Source organism: Fringilla coelebs (genome assembly GCF_963513975.1).
Source record: "Fringilla coelebs genome assembly, chromosome: 15".
Classification (NCBI taxonomy): domain Eukaryota; kingdom Metazoa; phylum Chordata; class Aves; order Passeriformes; family Fringillidae; genus Fringilla; species Fringilla coelebs.
In genome coordinates this window covers 5,465,347-5,487,158 of record NC_140041.1, presented here as the reverse complement: position 1 = coordinate 5,487,158, position 21,812 = coordinate 5,465,347, and the positions used below count along the sequence as shown (strand labels likewise).

General features: G+C 37.7%; 1 protein-coding gene across 6 annotated transcripts in view; it reads left to right on the top strand.

Moving 5' to 3' along the window:
* TENM2 (teneurin transmembrane protein 2) overlaps positions 1-21,812 on the top strand; it is a gene marked incomplete at both ends in the record, with an annotated part of 473,693 nt that overhangs the window by 187,361 nt on the left and 264,520 nt on the right. For 2 of the 6 annotated variants that reach the window (XM_084215963.1, XM_084215962.1), the window contains one exon: positions 1,350-1,433. The exons of the other annotated variants lie outside the window; for them this stretch is intronic. In XM_084215963.1, the coding sequence (XP_084072089.1) occupies positions 1,350-1,433 (84 nt within the window). The remainder of the gene's footprint in view (positions 1-1,349; positions 1,434-21,812) is intronic. 6 annotated transcript variants of the gene reach the window in all.

The window sequence follows — 21,812 nt, the reverse complement described above, 5'->3', positions numbered from 1 at the left end:
TTGTCCTTTGAAATTCCTGTCCCCCCAAAGGCAGAGATGTAAGATTCAAGAGCTGTCATTCTTTCACATTATTCCACTTGAAGCAAAGCATTTTTGCTCCTAACAAATGGTTAATTTGTTGTCTAGTGTGCAAAGTGGTCTGTTTTCTATTGTTTTGGTCAGCTCTTTTTTATTTGTGTCAATGTGTTGCCTTTTGTCTTTGTATTTAATAAATTACTGTGTTTACAGAACACATTTTCACTGTTGATTTGTTTAGGTGTTGGGTGATAGGTAAAGTTATTATCTTATAAATATTATGAAGGATTTGAATGTGAGCTGCACCAAGTAAAATTATTTTCCAGTGGAAACTTACAGTGAAAAACAAGAATTAGAGCGGCCATACATTAATTATTGGTCTTCTTGTCTTGCTGGTTTTTGCAAGGAAAATCATGTAAATAAATAAAAATAGGTTTTATATTTCCTGTTTACTACATCTGAATGTTTTCCTAATGTTATTATGAAATTCAATAATACTTCTCAATTGATTTTGAGCTTTTCAAATGTAAGAGGACTCCCTGATTATGTCATATTTTCAAAATCCAGAATTATTTTAGTTCTTTTTTTTTAGTCTAAGAGTAAATTCAAAAGTAAAGGGGTTTTTTGTATGTATTAAAATCTGTTTTCTTAAAGATGGAGAGTTTTTACAAGACAGAAAAGAAAAAACTATCTTGCAACAGTAGAGTTTCACTGGTTCCTGTCCAGTTGAGATGCAGCACAATGAGCTTGATTATGTTGAGAGTCAATGTAAAAGTCATAATGCTGCTGCAATAAACTTGTAAGAAATTATTATTACAGCTGAAAGTAATTTTCCAAATTTATCTTAGGAGTCTGTTTTTAAGGGAAAAAAATTCTCTTTTAAAAGGATGTAGTGATATGTATTTGACTATAGGAGTAATGGATAGTACACTGAAAATAAGTCAGTGTGAACTTAAGCACCTCCTGTACAGCCTGTATGGAAACTCTGCTGGCCTTTGGGTAAAGTTCTACCCAAACAGAGATTTTAGTGAGATTTTTAGGCACTCAGGCCTTTTTGTAGTTATTGATGCTGAGAGTGGGTATATGGACTGCCTGCAAAGCAAAATTGCACCAAACTACTGCTACTCAATCTGCCTCTTTATGTCATTGATAACAAGATAAAAGAATTCTCAATCTCTAGATAATGAAGAGTAATGTATTTTACTGACTGTTGAGGAATGCTTTGGGTGGGAGGAGGTGAAACATTCTACTGGCTGTTGTACAAAGATGAATGGAATGAAAGAAAAGAAGGAGAAGAGCCATCTCTAAAATGTTATTTGTTTTATTTCATTTAGATTTTCACACACACCTTTCTGAGAAATTGAAAGACAGACAGACAAGCTGGCAGCAGCTGGCTGAGACAAAGAACTCTCTAATACGTAAGGTTTTTATTTTGCTTAAACTGTATTCTTTGTAAACTTAGAACCTAGTTTAGAACTTGTGTGTTGTGCAATGCTTAATCTTGTTCTGTGTATGTTCTGCTTATTATGTGTTGTGGGATTTTGGTTGATTTTTTTTTTTTTTTCTTCCTGGGTATTTATATTCTGTTGAATAAACCTGATCTCTACTACTCATTTCTATCTCATTGTTGAGTATGACCTCCCTGGTTGGATTGAACTAATTTAGGGGTTTTTCACTGGGAGACTGGGCTGATTCCCTGAGCTGACTGTGCTTTGTGGTTCATTCCATGAGAGGAGAGCAGAGACATGGAAGAGATGCCAGCTCTGGGTAGTCAGGCATAATTTTAAGCCAGAAGGGTACCTGCACCTGTATTTTCACCAAGACAATTGCTGATGTTGTATTCCATTGGTCAAGGTTTGCATGGGACACAAGTTTCTTCAGAGATTCTTCAATCAGACTTTTGAGTGAAAGATTTAGTGATGACTCTGTGCATCTTCAGTCTTGATTTGAATTCTTTTGTTCTAAGAGTATGAGATTCAGGCAGCACCACTTGTTGTGCCCCTGAAGTTTTGTATCTTAGGGGCTGTGCCAATCAGGGAGTTGTGTTGGTTTTTGTGGGTTTGTAGGGAATTGTGCATTGCTAGCCAGGGGTTTTTGAAGTACCACTATTCCCTACATACATTCACACTTTTGCTTCCCTGGGAGTAAAATTCCTTTGGGAGGGAAGAGGATGTTGGGGAAAAAAACCTGCAATGCACTTTTGTAATGTAAATCAAAAGACATCTTGAGGAATTTTAGTACAAAAAGAATTATTTGATGATATCTTTCTCTTGATATTTCTGGAATTCAAGAATTATTTTCTTTATTTGGATATGTGCACTTATACCAACTGTAGTGTCAGCTGTTTTTAATAAAGCCTTTTTTCCTTGACTTGGCAAACTTTACCTTGTGTTTGATTGGCTAAAGAAATGAAAGATGGATTTTTGTTATTTCATTCTTTTCTTCCATTGCACCTCTGACCTAGTACGTACCTGAAAGATACCTTTCTGTTTGGGCTCTATTTTTAAGCACTTGAGTAAATGCTATGCAAAATGAGGGCCCTAACCAGGAATAATACTCTGCTTGCTTAATATTCCAATGAGACCTAAACCAAGGTTTTCTCATTACTCTCATTTTCTGATGTACTTCTTTCCATAATTGCTTGATTTTTGGTAAAAATCTAGTGAATGGCATTTTCCTTTGAATCTCAGTGTCTGGACAAATACTGGAACAGCTTTTTAAATCAGATTCTGGAAAGGACTGAGCATCTGTGACCATCCCCTGGTCAGTGCAGCCCATGAGTGTTCAGAGTGTTTTCAAACAGCAGATGAGGACTGTTTGTTGTGTGCCCATGCTTCTTAGAAAACTGGGAGCCAGAGCTTTGGGCAGAGTAATTAAACTCCATAGTGCTGATGTGTAGTGCTAAAAACTGCCCAAGGTGTGGTGTATGTTTGGTAATAAGGATGAAATTAATAAAGAACAGAAATGATCCTGTACATATCTCTGCATTTCTGAAGCATTCATGATTATTGGTGTTGCAGGAGGATTTTGGCACAGGTGAAGTGAGTGGGTTATGCTATTTAGGCTGTACTAGATCTCAAAAAATAATGCTTGAATGCATTTTCCAGGATCACAGGTTTTGCCTAACAAATTGCATCCAACTGAACAATGTCTTTCCTCATTTGAAGCTTTGAGGCTTTTATAGAAACAAAATTCTGTTTCTCTTTGGTTTGCTGCTTTTTTTCATGCAACCTGATACTCCTCCCAATTCAAACATTTTTGATTGATATATTGCTTTCAGGTTTTGGTACTGTGTTTGTTCAGGGCTCTAGAAAGTGAGAATGTGAAAATGTACTAATAACTATATCACAACTCAAAAATACTTGATGCTTGCTATGGGCTTGATTTAACATGCATTTAAGAAAATAATTGAACTGAGACAAGCAACAGGAAAGCAGTACCTTTTATGACTTTTATGAGTCATATTTCTTGGACATGCTAAGTCTGATCTGAGTAGTGAAATAATTTGTTGAATGCTCTAAATGTGGTGGGAAAGGTGCAGTGAGTTTGGTGACCCAGATGTGCTGCCTGGCGATATCAGCCAAATCTTTGATGTTACTAATTCCAGGGACTTGACCAAAAGCAAGCTTTATCTCTGCTGCTTTTAAACAGTGCCATAGGATTTTCTACATCAATCTGGATGCTGCCAAAACCAGACAGATGGTACTAACCTTGGTTTAAAGCCTCAGCTGGCTGAGAATGCATCCAAATAGTGTTGCAAAGCTTTCAGTGTTGTGTCAACAGGAGAGGACCCTTTGTATCACCATAAGAAGAGCCCTCAGACTTTGCATTTCAAAGGTACCCAGTTCTCATGTGTGCTCATCTAGAGCAGAGATTGCTTTGCAGTGCTCTAATAAAATGATGGGTTTCTTGATCTGCTCTGCCTTTGCTTTGCCAAGGTGAAAGATGCCACTGGTGCAGCCACAGAAAAGGAGATGAAGTGCTGAACACGGGTGTTAGAATGGTCAGTGGCTCAGAAATGCAGGCAGAAGAATTGTTGTCAGATGTGTGATCTGGCTCTGGAAGGAAAGAGAATAAAATTGTCTTAGAGAAAAAATATCTCCTCTCACTATTATTTGAAGTAGTTCTAAATCTCACTATTTCTGAGTACTCCTTTTCTGGAAGAAGAATTTTTAGTAGATTTTAAAAACTACAACACACAACCCCCCCAACCACTGCCAAAATCTCACATCTATGACAAAATTAGAATTTAGACTTAAAAACAAAATCCAACACACAAAATAACCAGACTAGCCCTGGCTTCTTTTCAGAGCTGTAAAATAATGTAACAAAATTCCAGCTATTTATCAAAACAATGTTTTTTAAGCATTCTAGAAGTATGATGTTGAATATATATGTGTGTATGTGTATATATATATATATGTATATATAAAGAAATTTAAAAGTGTGCTGCCTGGGGTATGATGTGAATAGGACACTGAAAGACTTCATTAAGTGACAAAGACAAAAGGGTCAGCTCCTGGTGTAGTGTGTGCAAGCCGGCCTGAACTTGAAGACTTGACAGTGAGGGTTTCAGAAAGGGTTGAGTCAATCAAACATATTGCAGTGCACTAACAGGGGATTTTTAGGTTCCAGTTCCAGTAGGTGTTCTTTCAAAACAACACGAGCAAGACCTGGGTTTATCGTGGGATTTTAGCAGTGGTTTCTTTAAATAGCCAAATTTGGGTTGTGCAGTTACTCTTCACGCAACTGTTTTGTTAAGAAACTGTCAGCTGGAGAATGCAAACCACAGAGGCAAAAGTGTGTGATGAAACAAAATAGCAAAAATATAGGGAGTCCTGAGGGAGGAGTAAAACTCTCTTGCATTGTGGGTCCTAGAAGAAAACAAGCTGACAGTTCTACCAGGCGCCTCTTCTAGGAGCAACGTTAGAGAATTTGTCTGAGCAGGACCAGTATTGGAAATAAAGGATTTGAAATTTGCTTAAGAAACAAAAGAGGTGGTGTGATGAAGGGCTGAGCTGCTGGCAAAGCACTCGATCGCCTCAGATTTACACAAATCGATCTCCTGTGTATTGCACCATGTCCTAAAAAGTGGGAGCTACAAACAGAATATGTTTTATTTTAAGAAGTCCTGTGACAGCTTATAAAAAGCATCTTTTCCACTTTTTGCATGAAGTTTCTACCTTAAAGATGCTGATGAAATAGGTGACAATTTTTAACACAAGCGGTGACAAAATAAACACCATCTGCTAATGTTGGCTTATTCCATAGACTTCTCATGCTGGGTGATTTTATTTCACCTTTTTTCAGAAATAGTTAATGACACATCTGCTGTGTGGTGGAAGTGCATTTTTGGTGATTAAATATGGACATAGGATCTGAGAAAACAGTAGCAAAACTTTTTCAGAAAACTGAAGAAAATATTGGTGCCATAAGGAGCTAACAAACTAACTGTGTTGATAGTTCTAATTTTTTTTTTCACCTTGTTTATTGTTGGATCTAAAATTTCAAATTATATTTGTTCTTTCAAAATACATATTTATAATGGAAAACTTCACATTTGGCCTTTATTTTACCAAAGCAAAAACCTTGCCACTATGACATTCGTAGTCCTCCAAGCAAGCCTGGTTTGTGCCCCATCTGTGAGTCTGGGGGTGTGGGGTCAGAGCAGGTTTGGGTGTCCTGGGGGATTGGGGTCACATTTGTTTACAATGGAGAATATATTTAAGGGACCATAATGTACAGTGGGACCTGGAGAACAAAATAATGAGGTTTAGCTCAAGGTCCAGTTGAATTCTGGACAATACAAAAATTGTATGAACATGCAGAGTTGTTTGCTTGTCTGTATCCTGTAGAGCTCCATGAATCCATCTTCCTCCCCAGCACCAAGGTAGAGCAAAGTGCCATTGCCTGAGTTCCTGGTTTGGGCAGACCAAGTTATAATTCCTGATGTTTTCTGTCAGGCTTTGCTTTCTTCCCTTTGGCAGAGCTCGGTGGTCCTGTGGCTTTGAAAATCCCTTTCCAGTGTCCCTGAAGAGCAATCTCTTCCCATCACCCCAGGAGGTCCCAGTTTTCCCCCTCAGTCAGCAAGGAGAATTCTTTGTGATGGGAATTCCGATTTAGCACTTTGCTGCAGAGGCATTAGCATAATGATCTGCAAAATTCGGAGCAATTAGGCTGCTAAACCTGTGTTTACCCTGCCAAATCGTATGTCCCGATGCTGTTATCAGTGTGAGTAGATTTTAATAAATCCAAATAACTAAATGTCTCCATCTCCATGTGGATGGGTGGATATTTAATTTTAATATTTAATATTTAATTTTAAGATTGAGATAGAAATTAAAGCCATGGAAACCCTAAGAGAAAAAAAAACCAAAACAACAGACCACATTTGGTTGCTCTCTGGTAGTTGAAAAACCAGGATGGACTGCAAGAGACATCAATTCTGATTCTGTCTAAAAGTTTCAAGTGAAAACAAATTCATTGTCTTTCTTTCTTGGGCCACCAGGGTCTGTTTGATGGTATGAAATCCTTGTCCTCATTTTATGGTTTCATAAAACTACAAAACCTGTTATGTAAGTAAAGCTCTATACAGTCCAAGAGGAAAATTACATATGGAAAAAAAAGCCAACATGCTATAAATATTTTTTTTAAATAACTGCTTGGAGTTTTGTTTTTGTTAAGCCTTGCTTTAGATCCTGATCGACACTGGCTAAGAAAATATTTCTATCAATATTTTTAAGGGTAAACATCTGTACCTGTAGGTATTGTTATACTTTTGTTCAAACTTCCTTCAATTTATTATTTTAATAATGAATGTGTAGAAGTGCTGTGCAGTAGTATGTCATTAATGTTAATTGTTCTGATAAAAGAAAAAAGAGCAATCTGACTCTTGATTTTTTTTGTCTTTACAGACTGCATAGTAATTAAAAATTGGAATGAGAATTCATGCAATTTGCTCAAGTAGATTCAATAGTGAATATTTGAAGTCATCCCATGTTCCTCAGCAGTGATGAACAGATTTACATCTGTTAAATACTTCTATTACAAACCTTTTGGCTTGACCTCATCTATGTAAACATTTCATTTATGAATTATCAAACCTCTTTGAAAGACAGCCTTATGTACGTGTATTATCATTTATGTTAATCAGAAACATTTTTCAAGCTGCTGTTCATGAAGTAAGGGTGAAAAATCCCTTGCTTATTCATACCCATATGTATGCTGTGAAACTTGAATAAGGAGGGAGATAACAAGGACTGATTTAAAATATAAATTATATGTATATTTTTTAGCCTCATGCCATATTTCCATAGTTTAGATTTACTTCAATCCAGTGTTAAAGGTAAAAGTGTGGCAGGTCAGAACAGAGTTTTTTTGATCAGTATCCATAGCTTGCTTTTATAAAAACTCTTTTGTTTAGATTAGGGACTGGAAGTGAAGGTGTTTTGCTCCAATCTGGGTTTGCATCTGTGGCAAAACTTTTATAGCCTCTAACAGATTACATTATATATTGCAGGGTATTTTAAATATGGAGAAGCAATGAGGAAATTGACTGCACATGATTTTGGACCATGTTACTTGCAAACCCTTCTGCTTATTAAAGAATTTTACTTTGACAGTGCAAAACTGCACTCACAAATTGTCAGTGGAAGGCCAAGCATTTTGATAGAAATGTAGTGAATGGTCGGATTGGATCTGAAGATTGAAATCTGTTTGTGACAATAAGCAGAGGTGAAAAGCTGACTCACATAGGCCATGTCTTGATATCCATTTCCTTTCTGGGATATGTGAGCTCGGTATTTGCAACCAAATTCAAAGCATTCCTCCTGTTGTTAAGACTTACAGACACACCAGATAAAAAAGTTTTTCATGCTTCTTCAAAATTTATGTCCTTAAACAGCATTATTAGGAGTTAGTATTTGATCCTGTATAATTGTTTAGATTTTGGGTGATGGTTCAGCAGCATGAATGTGCTTCAGAGAGAGTTTTCTGTAGCGCTTATGCTCACTATCTGCCCATGTTTGATTTTACTTGGTTCCTTTTTTATTTAGAATAAAAGCTTTCTTAGTTAAAGTCTGGCATGGGAAATACTGTGCCTCAAATCCCACATGGCCTGAACTACCTGGTCTCAATTAATGAAATATTGAATGTGGTGTTAATGCCAGGAGGGCCCTGAAAGGACTTACTGAAAATTACTGATAAAATCCTTTTCTAAAGTAAAGCATGATTTTGATATGATTAAATAGCAGGTGGAAGTGGGAAATTGAATGCAGTTTGGTAAAGTAAATTATCTGGAATGAGGAAAAAAAGAATCAGGTGCCTTGTTTCTCATTATAAACCAGAAATCTTCATTTCTTACCTATCCAGCCTGCAAAATCTTCAGCCTTCCAGCACTGTAGAATATTCATTTTTAGGGCAAAACTCTTCTACTGCCCTCCCTTCTCTTTCCACTTGAGGGATGATTGGTAATTCTTAGGATTAGTTGGAGATGTTTCCTCTGTCTGGGTTCTGAATTTGACTTTGGGTATCCTGTGACAAGAACACCATTTAGGTGAACATTTATTGGTTCTTTTTTCACTACTAAGAACAGCTTGTGCACCCTCCCTGGCAGCTCCTTACACAGCACAGGCTGAAAGTGCTGAGATTGAGCAAGTGCCTGCTTCAGTCTCTGGAATTGACATTTTCAGAGTAATAAAAGGCATCTCTTCCTTTAGTCACCATCACTCCTCATTGTCACAGAAAGCCTTATCAAAACAACAGCACTGCACTTGCAGTCAAACTTCTTGTCTTGTTCTCATGGCAGTAAGGATTGAATCCCTTTTGGATCTGACTCAGAACTGGCTTGACTCTAGATCAGTTTCTGAACATTGTCTGATGTAAATTTTGTAAAGAACACGTGAGCTTCATGTCTTACAGGCTGATATCAGCATTTTTGCAGCATAAAGTTAGGGTTTGTATCAACAGACTCTTGAATACAGGAGGAAATTGAGACTAAAGGAGGAAATCAAGGCCCGAAGTGTCCTGGTTGTGCAGTACTGCTGCATGCAGTAAAGGCTCAAAGATGCAAATTCTGCAGAGGTAGAATTGAGATAAACATGTTTCAGGTAGATTTAGGAATAAGATGGATAAGGATAGATTTAGATAAAGAAGATAGATAGGACTGATGTGTTTTGTATCGATTTCTGCATTTTCTGAGTCACTTGTGTGATGTGCATTATTGGCATTCCATTCCAGGTGACTCAGAGATGGCCCAGTGTAGTGTCAGGAAGCAATGTCATGTCAGGCATGTGTACTTCCCAGAGTGGTTAATACAGTGCTGCTGCTTAGGTAATGAAGCAGTAATAATGTGAAAAGCACTGCAGATGTTAACAGTTACAAAAAAAAATGTAAATTATATTTACCTTCCTTTGCTGTGCTGTTTTGGATCTGTCCTTCCAAATCTGTGACAGGAGAAATCAAATTGTCTCGAAGTTAAATGTGAAGTAAGGGGAAAGGAGAGAAATATCTCTTAGGTGTGGGAACCCAGATAAACAAATACTTATGGAGATTTGTGTAGACAATATTTGAAATCACTAAAAATCTAAGCACCTGAGCTGCTTCATATGAATCAATAAATGTTATATAAAAACAGCTGCTGCTGTTATACAATCTTTCTAGCTCTGTTTTCCTCATCAAATTAATACAGAAGAATGTGGGGGTTTTTATGCTGAATATGTGCATGTAGTTGAATTCCTTGTTCAGCTTTTAATTCATTTAAATGAAGTTCTAAATTTGGTTCCTGTCTAGGTTTATGCTTATGACCATTGTTTTACATGACAATCAAATTAGCATTTAGAAATTCCTTTTCCTTCATTGTTCTCAATATAGAAATACCTGCTTTAATTCTTCTTTAGTTCTGGCTTTTTTCTAACCTGAACCTGGTGTTCAGCTGTGCTGTGAGAGCCTGTGCACAGAGAAACCCTCCTTGCTTTATATGCTTAGAGCAGAGAAACAGGCACAACTCTTGAACTGGTTCCACTTAATAGTCACAGAGGAACACTTATTTTAGCTGGGGAGCAATGTGTAATGCAACTTCAGTTTTGTTTTTCAGATATATGTGCTAAGAGTTCTATTCTTGTTTAATTTCTAATAGAAAAATGTATAGAATGTAACTTTCTGAATTCCCAGAAAGACCTAAACTTTTGAACCTGATCTCTGTCAGCTTTTCTCTTTCCTCTATAGTAACTGCACGTCTCCTTTTCCTCTGTATCTTGTGTGTGGCAATTCTTACTGTCAGAGACATAAGGTAATTAAGCTGAATTTCATATTGAGGGATATGGGCTAAAAATAAATAAACAATGTGATTTCATAATTAGCATCTTGATAATCTCCAGCTATCCGAAGTCGAGGTTATTTTTTTCTATTTCACCTTGCATTTTTTGACTCCCCAGTGACATCTCTAGCTGGGTGCTGCGTGGCAGAGCTCAGCTGCTGCTCCTGTGCAGGCAGTGTCTCCCAGGCACAGGTTTGTGAGTGTCAGCAAACCCTGGCTCTGGTTCAGTGAGTGGGTAATTCTCAGTCATTAATTTGTTCAAGCAGTGTTTGAACCTATCAGCTTAAACGTAAATCACTTCTCAGGCGTGAGGCACCAGAAGGTGCAATTAAAGAGGCAGTAAAATTAGATTGGGTTTAAACTGTTGCTTTTTCATAACTGTAGGATGCAAACACAAAGTTTTTCTTCCATTATGGGAAAAGGTTGCATGTCCAGAAATGCACCTAAGTGTATTATGCTGAGTGTGCTTCCTAGAGAGAGCAAGGTGGTTGAGAGCAATGTTTTTTTTCAAGTTAACATGCCTGATGTTAAGAACTGTCCTTTCAGTTCTTTGATGAATATTATGAAAATGTAGAATTCAAATAAGTTAGGCTCTTTAACAGGTGTTTTGTTGAAGGTGGATAGGAACAACCTCTGTGGCACTTCTTTGCTAGCTGAAAACCATCATCAGTGTGGTTTTCAAGCACTCTGACATGAAAAACAAATTCCATTAAGGAAGAGCCAAGCTGTGGTTTTAGTGAATTAGTTGTTAAATATGAGATGTGCATGTCCTTTATGAATTGTTTATGCCCACCTCACAAAATCTGCTGCCTTTGCAGTGCTTTTCATTGCTCAGCATGGCTCACCTGATCAAAGGCTGGCGGTGGGTGAGGTGTTGAGTGTTCCCAAATGCCCATGGAAGGGCAGGCAAAGGGCCCTGAACCTGCTCTGCAGAACAAGTCCTGCTCTGCTGAGTGACCATGACCAGCCACAGTGTGGAGGTAATCCATGATAAGCATACACAAGATATAAACTGAGTGCTGAATGTACTCCAGCAGCTGTTTAATGTAATTCCTTCTTCAATAAACTGAAGAATTTATTGGAAAGGGGTGCAGCATACACTTTGTAGTGAATTCTAATCAGCCAGCGAAGGCACTCAACAATTAATACTCTACAGCTGAAAATGAATCAAGTGAACAGAACTGTACCAGTTTCTATATGGATGGAAAGAGTACTGAGGTGTTAGAAATTTGTGGTGAGGGTTTTTGTTTGATTTGGGTTTTTTTTGTTGTTGTGTTTTGGGGTTTTTTTCCCCTGGGAATATCATATCTATGGTTCTTTTACTTTAGTGCAGAAGCAAAGCACATAAATCATTCTCTTGGCTGCTTTTAAGGACAGCCTTGGCCCTTCCTGGATAATGCTGCCTAAAGTAGCTTTATCTACACTGGTTTTTTGGTGCTCCAGAACCCTGGAAGCATAGGATATTGATCCTTGGGAGTTTTAACTACCTGCCAGATGTTAAGTTAATCTAAGATTCTTTATTCATGCAGCTGAGTTGGGATAGGGTTTTTCTTGGCAGAATTTTTTGTGGGTTTTGGAGTTTGTTATTATTTTTTTAAATTTTCTCTGTTGCACTGAGGTGTTCATACACTCGGTTATGTTGCTGTGTACTACACTTTGAGCTTTCAAATATCCTCAGCAATTTTTTTTCTAGAATTTTGCTATTTACAATATTCCTATGAAGGTTCTTGAGTTGGCATTTGACAGTTTAATGTTTTGTAGAACTGTGACTTTAATTATCATTCATCCCAATTTGTCTGTACTTAAACATCTGTAACCCTGGAGTTCCATAGCTCAGTGAGGTTGTTCAGTCTTACTTTTCATTTTCATCTTCCTTTTAATTTTCATCTTGATATATTATAAATTTTACCTGGCAAGCAGTAATAGGAGGGAGTACTTCAGGCACAGTGCACCTGCTGCTCTGTGTTGGTGTAAGCAGCACATATTTCAGTCATGTGACAAATTACTATTGCTTCATTTCTTTCTAAAGGAAAAAATAAAATCTGACCTCAAAGAAATGTCAATATTACAATTTACAATTCCTTGTAAATGTAATAGTTCATTCTGAAAAAATGCAAGATTTGCATTTAGATACCAATAGAAAATTGAGGACAGAATATTAGTTAATATGCAAGAGTTGCTAAAAACACATAAATGGAGAAGGCAAATCCTTATTTCCAACTCACACTTTTCAAAGATATTTTCTTATGTGAAAATGGCAACTATTGCTTTTATATATGCTCATATTAATATATGCTCACACTTCTCTTCCTTCCTCTCCATGTCACACACAGGGAGAGTCAGGATTGCTAGCAGATTTCTTGTTAGTGATAAGTGGTGACACTTCCTTTATGTTCATTAAAGGCTTTCTTCTGATGGAGATAAATAGATAAATGACATGCTTGGGGTTACCAGGAAGATGTGATTTCATCATTCAGTAAACAAGCTTTGAAACAGTGTTCCTGATTTACAAGTTAGTTATGATCACACCAGCTCTGACAGAGAAAAACGTTTATTCCAATGCCTGAAGCTCTGATGCTGGAGTCAGTTGAACATTGTGCCTTGCTGTCAGCTATTTCAGATGGATTTTGGTAAATAAAAAATGTCTAAGTTCTAGAAATAACCTCCATTATTCACATAAAGGCACATTGCATAATTTGTCTGAACATAGAAACATCATGTGCATAGGGTAGAACGTTGATTGTTGCTGCAGTCTGCACGGGGACCCCATGTGCTTGTGCCAGCAAAATTTACACCTCTTATGTCATCAGTAGCAAAGGTGGGGGCTCTCAGCTCAGCTCTTCCTCTTTCTGCTCCTATTTGAAGCAAAAATATCTGAGGTTGCAAAATGTGATATTCAGGAATGAACTGAGTGAGGAGTTAACCTTATGTAACTTCAGGATTGGCTTTTGGGGTCAGAGCATTGTACTGGATGACCTCAAGAGGTCTTTTTAAAACTTAATTGTTCTACAAGTCTGTATTAATAATCTCCCTGTGACATGGAAAGGAGATCATTAATTTGTGAGACCTGTAACTTGCTTCCTGAAATTCTAATAATCTTGACCTGAGTATAGGCCCTTGTTCTACTGAGCTTTTTGATACCATTTTTGGAATTTCTCATCTGTACAGAACCCAGACCATTGCTTGGTCCCTTGTAACTGCTACAAGTTGCTCCAGCAGTGTGAGTAACAAAGGACAGACCCACCATTCTGAAATAAATCCCAAATTTAGAGTATTTCCCACCACTGATGTTTATCATACCATCAAAAAAGCTCATGTGATCACGAAGTGCTGTGCTGCACATGAGACAGCAGTACTGCAACTTCTCTATTGGTCAGGCATTCAACTGTATGAGGATGCCAGATGATAAACTGCTGGTTTTTTCCCAGATGCACAGGCTTTAGAGGCAGCACTGTTGCTATTTGTAACAAAAGGTTCACCACTGCCTCAGAAGGTGATGTCGGTTCCATACATAAACAGGATTAAAAATACTAAAACCCCTCTGTAAGTAAGCAATTAACAAGCTCTAAATGTTCCTGTCCCTCCCACGTTGTAGTGGGCAGAACCAGCTGATGTTTGTGTGGTGGCACATCTTCAGGACACGTGCAAGGTGCCAGGGAAGGTCGGCAGTGATAATTGCTGTGCAGACTGGCAGCCTGCCAGCACCGGAGCAACATTTGAGCTTCAGAATGTTTGATGTGAATTTTTGCAGTGGAGAGTTGGGTGCTGTGCTGCATTTCACAAGACACTAACACACTGTTTCCTTCATTCTCTTCATGTTCTGCGCCAGAGATGTTACTTGACATACCTGATGTAAGAGGACTGTGGCAAAGATTGTTAATTTCTTATTTCTCTGACAATAACGAGGTGGTGAATTCTCCTGTTGGTGTCCCATCCAACATGGATGGCCACGAGTACTTTTGGGATGTGTTAGTGAAAAGATAAGTAGGTCTGTGGGAAATCAAGCCAAAATGTTTTGCCTGTGTTCTCTTCCCTTGCATTGGGAAGGTTTTCCTAGCTTTCAGGGTTTGGTGTGGCTCTTCAGGACACATTTTATGGTTTTATTGTTATTCATAGCAATTTCTTTCCATTGAAATGAGTAGCTATGGTTACTGGATGGCTACTGCAGCCCCATGCAGGGAGGCTGTGAGAGGGGTTAATTGTTGTATGATGTATGTTTTCAAACTGTAGTAAGAATTCTCCAGCTAGTTCTAGTCTGAGCTCTTATTTCTTGGGAAAATAAAATGTGATTGCACAAGTTCCATGAGTATGCCAGAAACAAGGGAATTTGGTAAAAGGTGGTGTTTTAATAATTGTGTTAAGCCCTTTGTGAAGAAGCATGTATTCTCTTTCCATATATCATTCCATTGAAAAAAGGAAGTTGTTTTAGTAAATGCTGTCACAGTTGCAGGTTACCATGAGAAATTGAAAACTTGTTCAAAATAAATGCAGTAGTGGTTAGACTACAGCGGGCCAGAGGGTTTGGGAGAACTCAGATTTGTCTGATGGGAAAAGGACTTGAGAGAAAACTGAATTAACAGTGCCCATAAGACATTTCTCACAGCTTTTAAGCTTAAAAGATAAAATTGAATTTAAATTGTTAGGCCCATGTTCACCATAATCTAAAGCAAAACAGCTGTTATGCATCCTGTGCGCAAATGGTTTGAATCAATCCTGTGAGCTCCTGTGTTCTGTCTTTTATTTTGCCTACAGAGCCAGGAGATCCATTTAAAAAGAAAATCAGGAATATTATGTCAACCACTAGGGTTCCTCTGCATTCCTTTGTGAGCAAAGCAGCAACAAACATCAGCATCCACATGGGGTGCCTGATAACACCAGATATTTCCCAGGATTAATCGTGTTCTGCCATGGGGAGTGCAGGGCTGCTGTTCTGTGCCACACAGTTCTGCAGCTCCTGTGCAAGGTGGCATGGCATGGAAACAGGGTGTATCAGAGACCTGATGATATCAGGGTCCTGTCTGGCTGCCAGAGCACCTTGTTGGAGCTGCAGGAATCTCCATTTAAATCAAGGAAGTCATTAAGCTATTACACATTAGAAGATCAGCAAATAATTTCAGTGAATTTTGTATTTTTATAGTGTGTATGTGTACACTTATAAAACTCACAATAATCTGGTTGCTTGTATGTTGTTTTTATACATATTTCTGATTTTTACTGAAAAAAATCTTGATTAGTTAGCATACATAATTACATTCTTGTTCATTGATTACTAGCTAGAAAGCAGCAAAAGTAAACAATGAGATTTCTCCTAATGACTGTCTGTTGATTTATTGGTATTCAGAAAAGCAAATATTTAAAAGTTTAATCGTTGATAAATAACCTATATTATAGTTTTGATGCATCAATTGATGTATAGTGTTTTGCTGCAGGCTGCCTGATCAGTGCCTTCACTGTACATTTAGTTTTTTAAACACATAGATCATGATAAGGTAAATTGAGAAAAGGAGATATACCCATGCTGAAGGGACATAAATAACCTTGGGTTCAAGGGAGGGATGACTGTTCAGAAGCAGAACATACTGGATGTGGGACATTTTGCCAAAGGTAACAGTTAAGCAGTTACTGAACACAAAGCTGCCTGGGACAAATAATAGAAGAGTTTTTATGGTGTTAGAAAAATCTTCCCATTAACTGAACACAATATGCAGGAGCAAACATATGGATTGGTCTCATTAAGAGCAAAGACATTTGTTTGAGATAAGCCTCAAAGGGAAGAAGAGAAGTGGCATTTCTCTTTGGGAAAGACAAAAGAATAATGAGGTTAAATTAGAGCAACATCACATTATCACACTGGTGGAGTCGGGACAAAGACAGAGTACAATAGCCTCACTCTGTGTGGAAAAAAAAGAAACAGGATTGAGTGTTACAGGCACAAAGAAGTTTTGGTTGGCTTGTTCTCGCTGTTAGAAAGCTGTTTCCAGTTTGTTTGGTGCTGTCATGTTGTCATTCTGTGCAGTTTGGGCACTCCTGGTTCCGCAGTCAGGGCTGTCTCACTGACTATCCAGAAGAAATCCTGAGCATCGAGTGTAATGTTTCTCTTGCTCCTCTCACAAATGTGCTTTTATTTTCCTTTTTCAAACATGTTGGTTGTCAAAGCCTTTATGTAATCCTTGGTCCTGATTCGTGGGGCTGGCTTCCTCGGCTTTACTTGGTGAACTGTGGGTGTTTTCCCTGGCTCTGTTTTTAGTTACAGTAACTTGGGCATGGATGTTGGTAACCTGTGTGTGGAAATGTCTCCTGAAATCCTGTTTCTGTGCCTGACTCAAGGCATGTCACTGCAGCGTTCACACGCTGTGTAGGTGCCTAGAGCAGTCTTTAAGTGGGATCTTTAACATGGAGCACAAAACAAATCATTTACAGGTTACCATCTGAATTTCCACTGGTGCTAACTCTGTGTGATTTAGCCATCCTGATGTTAGTAGATAAAACAGGGAAAAGAAGTAATAAAATGAAAATGAAAAGAAGTTCCTGTGTTGGCTTTGTCTCCCCTTCAGCAGGTCTGTGAGTGCTGTTGGATACACGTAGGGGCGCAGCAAGGCAGGTTTGCTGTGTCTGATCTTAGCCAGAATTTCTCAGCCAGGTAGGCTTGTGTTTTCCACATTGATCCCTGGGTCAGGCAGACAGGTGCTCTTAATCATCCTCTGGTTAAAACAAATCCATTAGTCTCAGCTTTTCCTTCGCTGTGTTTTTAGCTCCCTTGTCAACAAGTCTGGGTGTCTTATGTGCTGTGTTCCTTTCTCTTGCTGAACTCTCCAGTTCACTTCTTTCTCTCCCTCTCCCCCACAGTTGTATTCCCCTGCATCTTAAAGAGTTCATTTAAGAAGAAGCAGGCTTACAGAGGAATTTTAATATGATCTCCCATTATGGAGATTTCAATCTGTTCCACAATCACGATTCAATCTGTTAGCTAGATAACAGTTTAAGAAATTTTTTAGGCTTTGAGAACTTTGTAACAAAACGAAGCAGTTTAATATGCAGTTAGCAATAAGGTATAATATTTACAGTAACATAATTGCAAGGGAAGATATTGCTCAAATGGAGATAATAATTTAAAGGAATCAAAGATATAACTTAAAAATTTAAAACAAATCAGCTATATTTAAGTCCTATAAGAAATATATGCCTTTAATATTAAAAAGAAAAGAGGGGAATGGAGGAAATTATTTTGTTTAGTTCCTGAGAGTCCTGTGATGTGCAAAATCTTTCCTGTAGCTGGGATACATGATGGAATATTATAATGCAAAGTGCTGCAATATCATGCTGCATGCAGCACTAGACTGTGCAAAATAAGGCAAAACTGACACCTGTGCACCAGTGTAGTGCTAATGTGAGATCTACTACCTGGCCTGACCATTAGGAGTGATAAAACTGATTGCATTTATTCATTTATTTATTTATTTACAGAAAACAGTAAGATGGTTTTGGGGATGTAATAAGTAGGAGACTAATGAAGTCAAAATTTATCAGAAGTCAAATTCACTTTTTGTCTTCTGCAATTAGAGGATATAGTTCACATATGATAGTGTTTGAATGTCCTAAGTCTGTGCAAAGAGGTGGACATTTGTTCATTTTGGTAGCTTCAGAATGAGTTGAATGGTTACATTGTCTCCAGCACACAAACAGATTGACAAGACAGATCAGATAAATAAACTTTATTAACCTCCTCTCAGTGTCAGGGTATTCACAGTCCCAAAAGTGAGAGAGAACCTGGAATCAGTCAGGTATGAAAAATTTGTTACAAATCAAAACTTTTGGTAAATTTCTAGAACAGGTTCATGCAGAAGGTATTTCTGAGGAAAGAAAGCAGGAATAAAAAATATGCGCAATGAAGGCTAAGTCCTGGTGTCTGTAGCCAAGAACAATCACAAGCTGAGTCTAGCTGGTGAGTCAGAGTGGTAGTCTGGAAGGTAGGCACTTCAAAACAGGGATTGATGTACCAAACATTGGATCCTGAGAGGGGAAAAATAGGACTTCAGCTCTTGAAGAGCTTGTCTTCAATGTGATGCTGTCTTGGTCTTGAACCTGAGGCCATTCTGAAGTCTCTCTGTCCTCTCTCTTGTTTGCTTTTCTTTCAAGGGCATTGAGCTGGATTATCTTAAGTGGAGTTATAAACTTCATGTCTTTTATTGATTCATGAGAAATATTTTGAAATATTGTGATTTCAGTTCAAGCGAGAAATATTTTGATGACAGTGTTTGCCATCCTCCTTATAACTCTGTCAGTGTCTATTGTGAGCTAGAAGGAAAAATGAGTAGTTGTGGCTGGGTCAGATAGCAGGAATTTACAGAGAACTTGCTGTTCTGTGTTGCATCCAACAAGGTCTGTCTTCCTTTGAAACGGAGATGACCTCTCTGACTGGATACCAAGGAGGTTCAAAACCCTCTAATTTTCCTTGAAATCTATTTTTATCATGATCAGGGACAGGCAAAGTTAAAAAGTACGAGACTGACAGTTCAGCAAGGAAAAAATGTCTTTACTGAATCGTGCAGGTATTCTGTAGCAGAGTTGAAAACGCTTCTGGTTTTCTGGGCTTTGTCACTTTTATTGTGTACAGCATGTTTCCAAGTATTCATTATTTATTCAATTGAATGTCTAAAAGAAATTATATTAATTAATGAAACCCACAGCAAAATCATAAAGTTTCATTAGCATCAGTGACTGTTGCTGTCATTGACAAACATAACTATTGGGAATAAAATATATATTTAACGAGGAGAAATTATTTCAAACTTGAATTCAAAAGCCAATATAAACCACATATGTAAATGTGTGTAGGTGTATGTAGACAGAATTATTTTACATGAAGCCAAGTACAGAGCAAGGGTCTCTCCAGGTGACTTAGATAAAATCTCTTTGCATGATTCACATTTTGAAGCTGAGCACTGACCTATACTCCAGAAGCACTTAAGAAAATTCTGAGATTAATTAATACAATGCCCATTGTGTGTAATGCCCGAAGACTTCTGAAGGTGTGCACAAAATCTGTTCAGCAGGTGTTAGTGCTGCACTTTTGTGAATGCTGTCTGCTGCTCTTAAGAGAAATTGTTGTGGTGACTCAACTACAGCAGCTGATGCACCGATTCTGTTTCTGTGCCAGATCCTCTTTTAGTTTTTAAAAGTTCCCAACTGGGAATTCATACTGGCATGGGGAAAAAATAGAAGTAGGGAAGAAATACCTTTAACATTTGAAAGCTTTGCTGATTTTCCCAAGGTCTCCTACTGTAAAGAATAACAACATTAAAGAAGGTAGGGTGTTAAAATATTTTCAGTGCTGCCCATGTTAAATGTGTCAATCATGTTGAGTCTTCTCAGTTTTTCACAGTTCTGTATGTTTGAGGAAGATCAAATTTGCACTTTTTATAGCATCCATCAACTGAAATGTACCATTGATTCCAAAAAGGTATTTGACCCTGAAAAACCAATTACTTCTACTCAAATCAAAAGACAAATGTGGAGGTGTTTCCATGAGCAAAACAGCATTTTAAAACATTGTAAAGTGGAGATAGGAAGGTAGCAATAAAAACACTTTTTTAAAGGACATATATTTTTAAGCACTTGTCAGAAACATGAACCTGGTGAGATGTGGAAATGTCAGACACATTACATGTGCAGGACGTGCATTTGGCATTTTGCTGTCAGCAGGGGAGTTCTTCTACAGCTAATTCCTCAGGAACCACACGCTGAGTGTGTCTGCAGGGAGGAAGCAGGGCTAGGGGTAGAAGCATATATTGTTTATTTTGTGGAGGTGTTTTAACAGGATTTTTTTCTCTTTAAGAGAAGACCATGAGTTATGTCAGTCACGCTGTATGATAACTTTGTGGAGTTGGAATAAATCCCATATTTTATGCAAAACATGAGTCAAGCTGTGCAGCTCACTAGCACAGGTACAAATGGGCACTTTCTAGTGCACTGCATGTAAAGTGATTAAAAATCCTGTCTTGTAAGTCATGTGTGCATAATAAATATTATCTGCTGATGAGCCTCTGGCTTTAACATGTGTGGCAGGGTTTTATTGGGGTCCTCTCATCCATAAGGAAAGGGTGCAGGGACTGACTCTCTGGTTTTGCCATTTGAGTTATTTTCTCTCCTCTCAGTTCTGCCAAATCCTAGCCCTGTTTGCTGCATCACTGACGTGAGCAGGGGCTGTTGGCCCCCAGAACACGTTCTGTCCCAGCAGGGCTATTGGTGATGCTCCTGTTGTTGGCTCCAGCTGTGGGTGTTTAATCTGACACAGCTGTTACAGCACATAGCCTTAGGAGCATGGTGAGGGAAATGGGATTTAAGTATCACTGTCTGTTCAAAACCAAATTTCCTGCAGGACAGTATCACATGAAAGCAATATGTTAATGAATGCACAGAATATAGGATATAGTTACAATTTCTTTATACACTGTTTCCCATAGAGACCTTCATAAATACACCAAAAATGCAAACAGTTATGATTTTTATCCTCTTTTAGGCTGTAAACTCTAAATGATGGAATCAATATTGTTCAAATTTAGCAGCAGTATTAAACAGAGAAGCAGCAGTGAATGAAAATTCAGATTCATATCAAATAGTTTCCTTTCTTTATTGCATTTTTTTTCAAAATTTTAATATTTATTATGGTTATTTCATACAGTCGCAGTTGCCACTGATAGGCAGGTTTTTTGTAACGTGGTCAGAATGCAGTGAAAAAATAAAATCTTGTTTATCATAAGAGAAATTAGATATGGCATTTTAAATATTCCTTTGGTTCGGGTAGATGTGATTTTAAAGTTTAACCTGCATGAGAAAAAATTATATAGACTTGAAAATTGAAAAAAAAAAGTCTTTTTCAAGTTAGTGAGATGTTCTGTTACTAATTTTGCTCTCATTAAGACAGTGTTTTTCTTATGTGAATAAAATACAGTAATTGAGCACATCATCTTGTTATGAATCCAGAGAAGGCAGAAACTGAAAGGAAAAAAAAACCCTCTTTATGTTTCTCTTTTTTTTTTTCCCTAGGATTAGGCCGAAATTCTGATTACTGTGCATTACAGCATCACTGACATCAAATAGATGCAAATAGTGAACCAAATTTACTCCAGCAGTAATCATTATTTGACTTTACATGTTCTGCAGCAGGACTCTTTTTGCTGTACTTTGCTGTACTTAACTATGTAGGGAAAATAAAAGTAGAAGACTGAAATTTTTTAATCTTGCAAAATAGTTCATTAGTAGAGATGAAGGAAAAATTCTTTGTTGCAGAAGTTTTTAAAGCATCTTTAAGCAGATGCATAAAAATATGTGTAACTTACTGGACTGCACATCGTTGTCAGAGGAGGACATAAAAGCTGAATTATCTTTGTGCTGCACTTGAAACAGCATCACTGGTACATATCAGTAAAAATTCTTTGTAGAGCCACCAGGGTGTTGTCAAGCACTGATGTTCTGCTCAGTG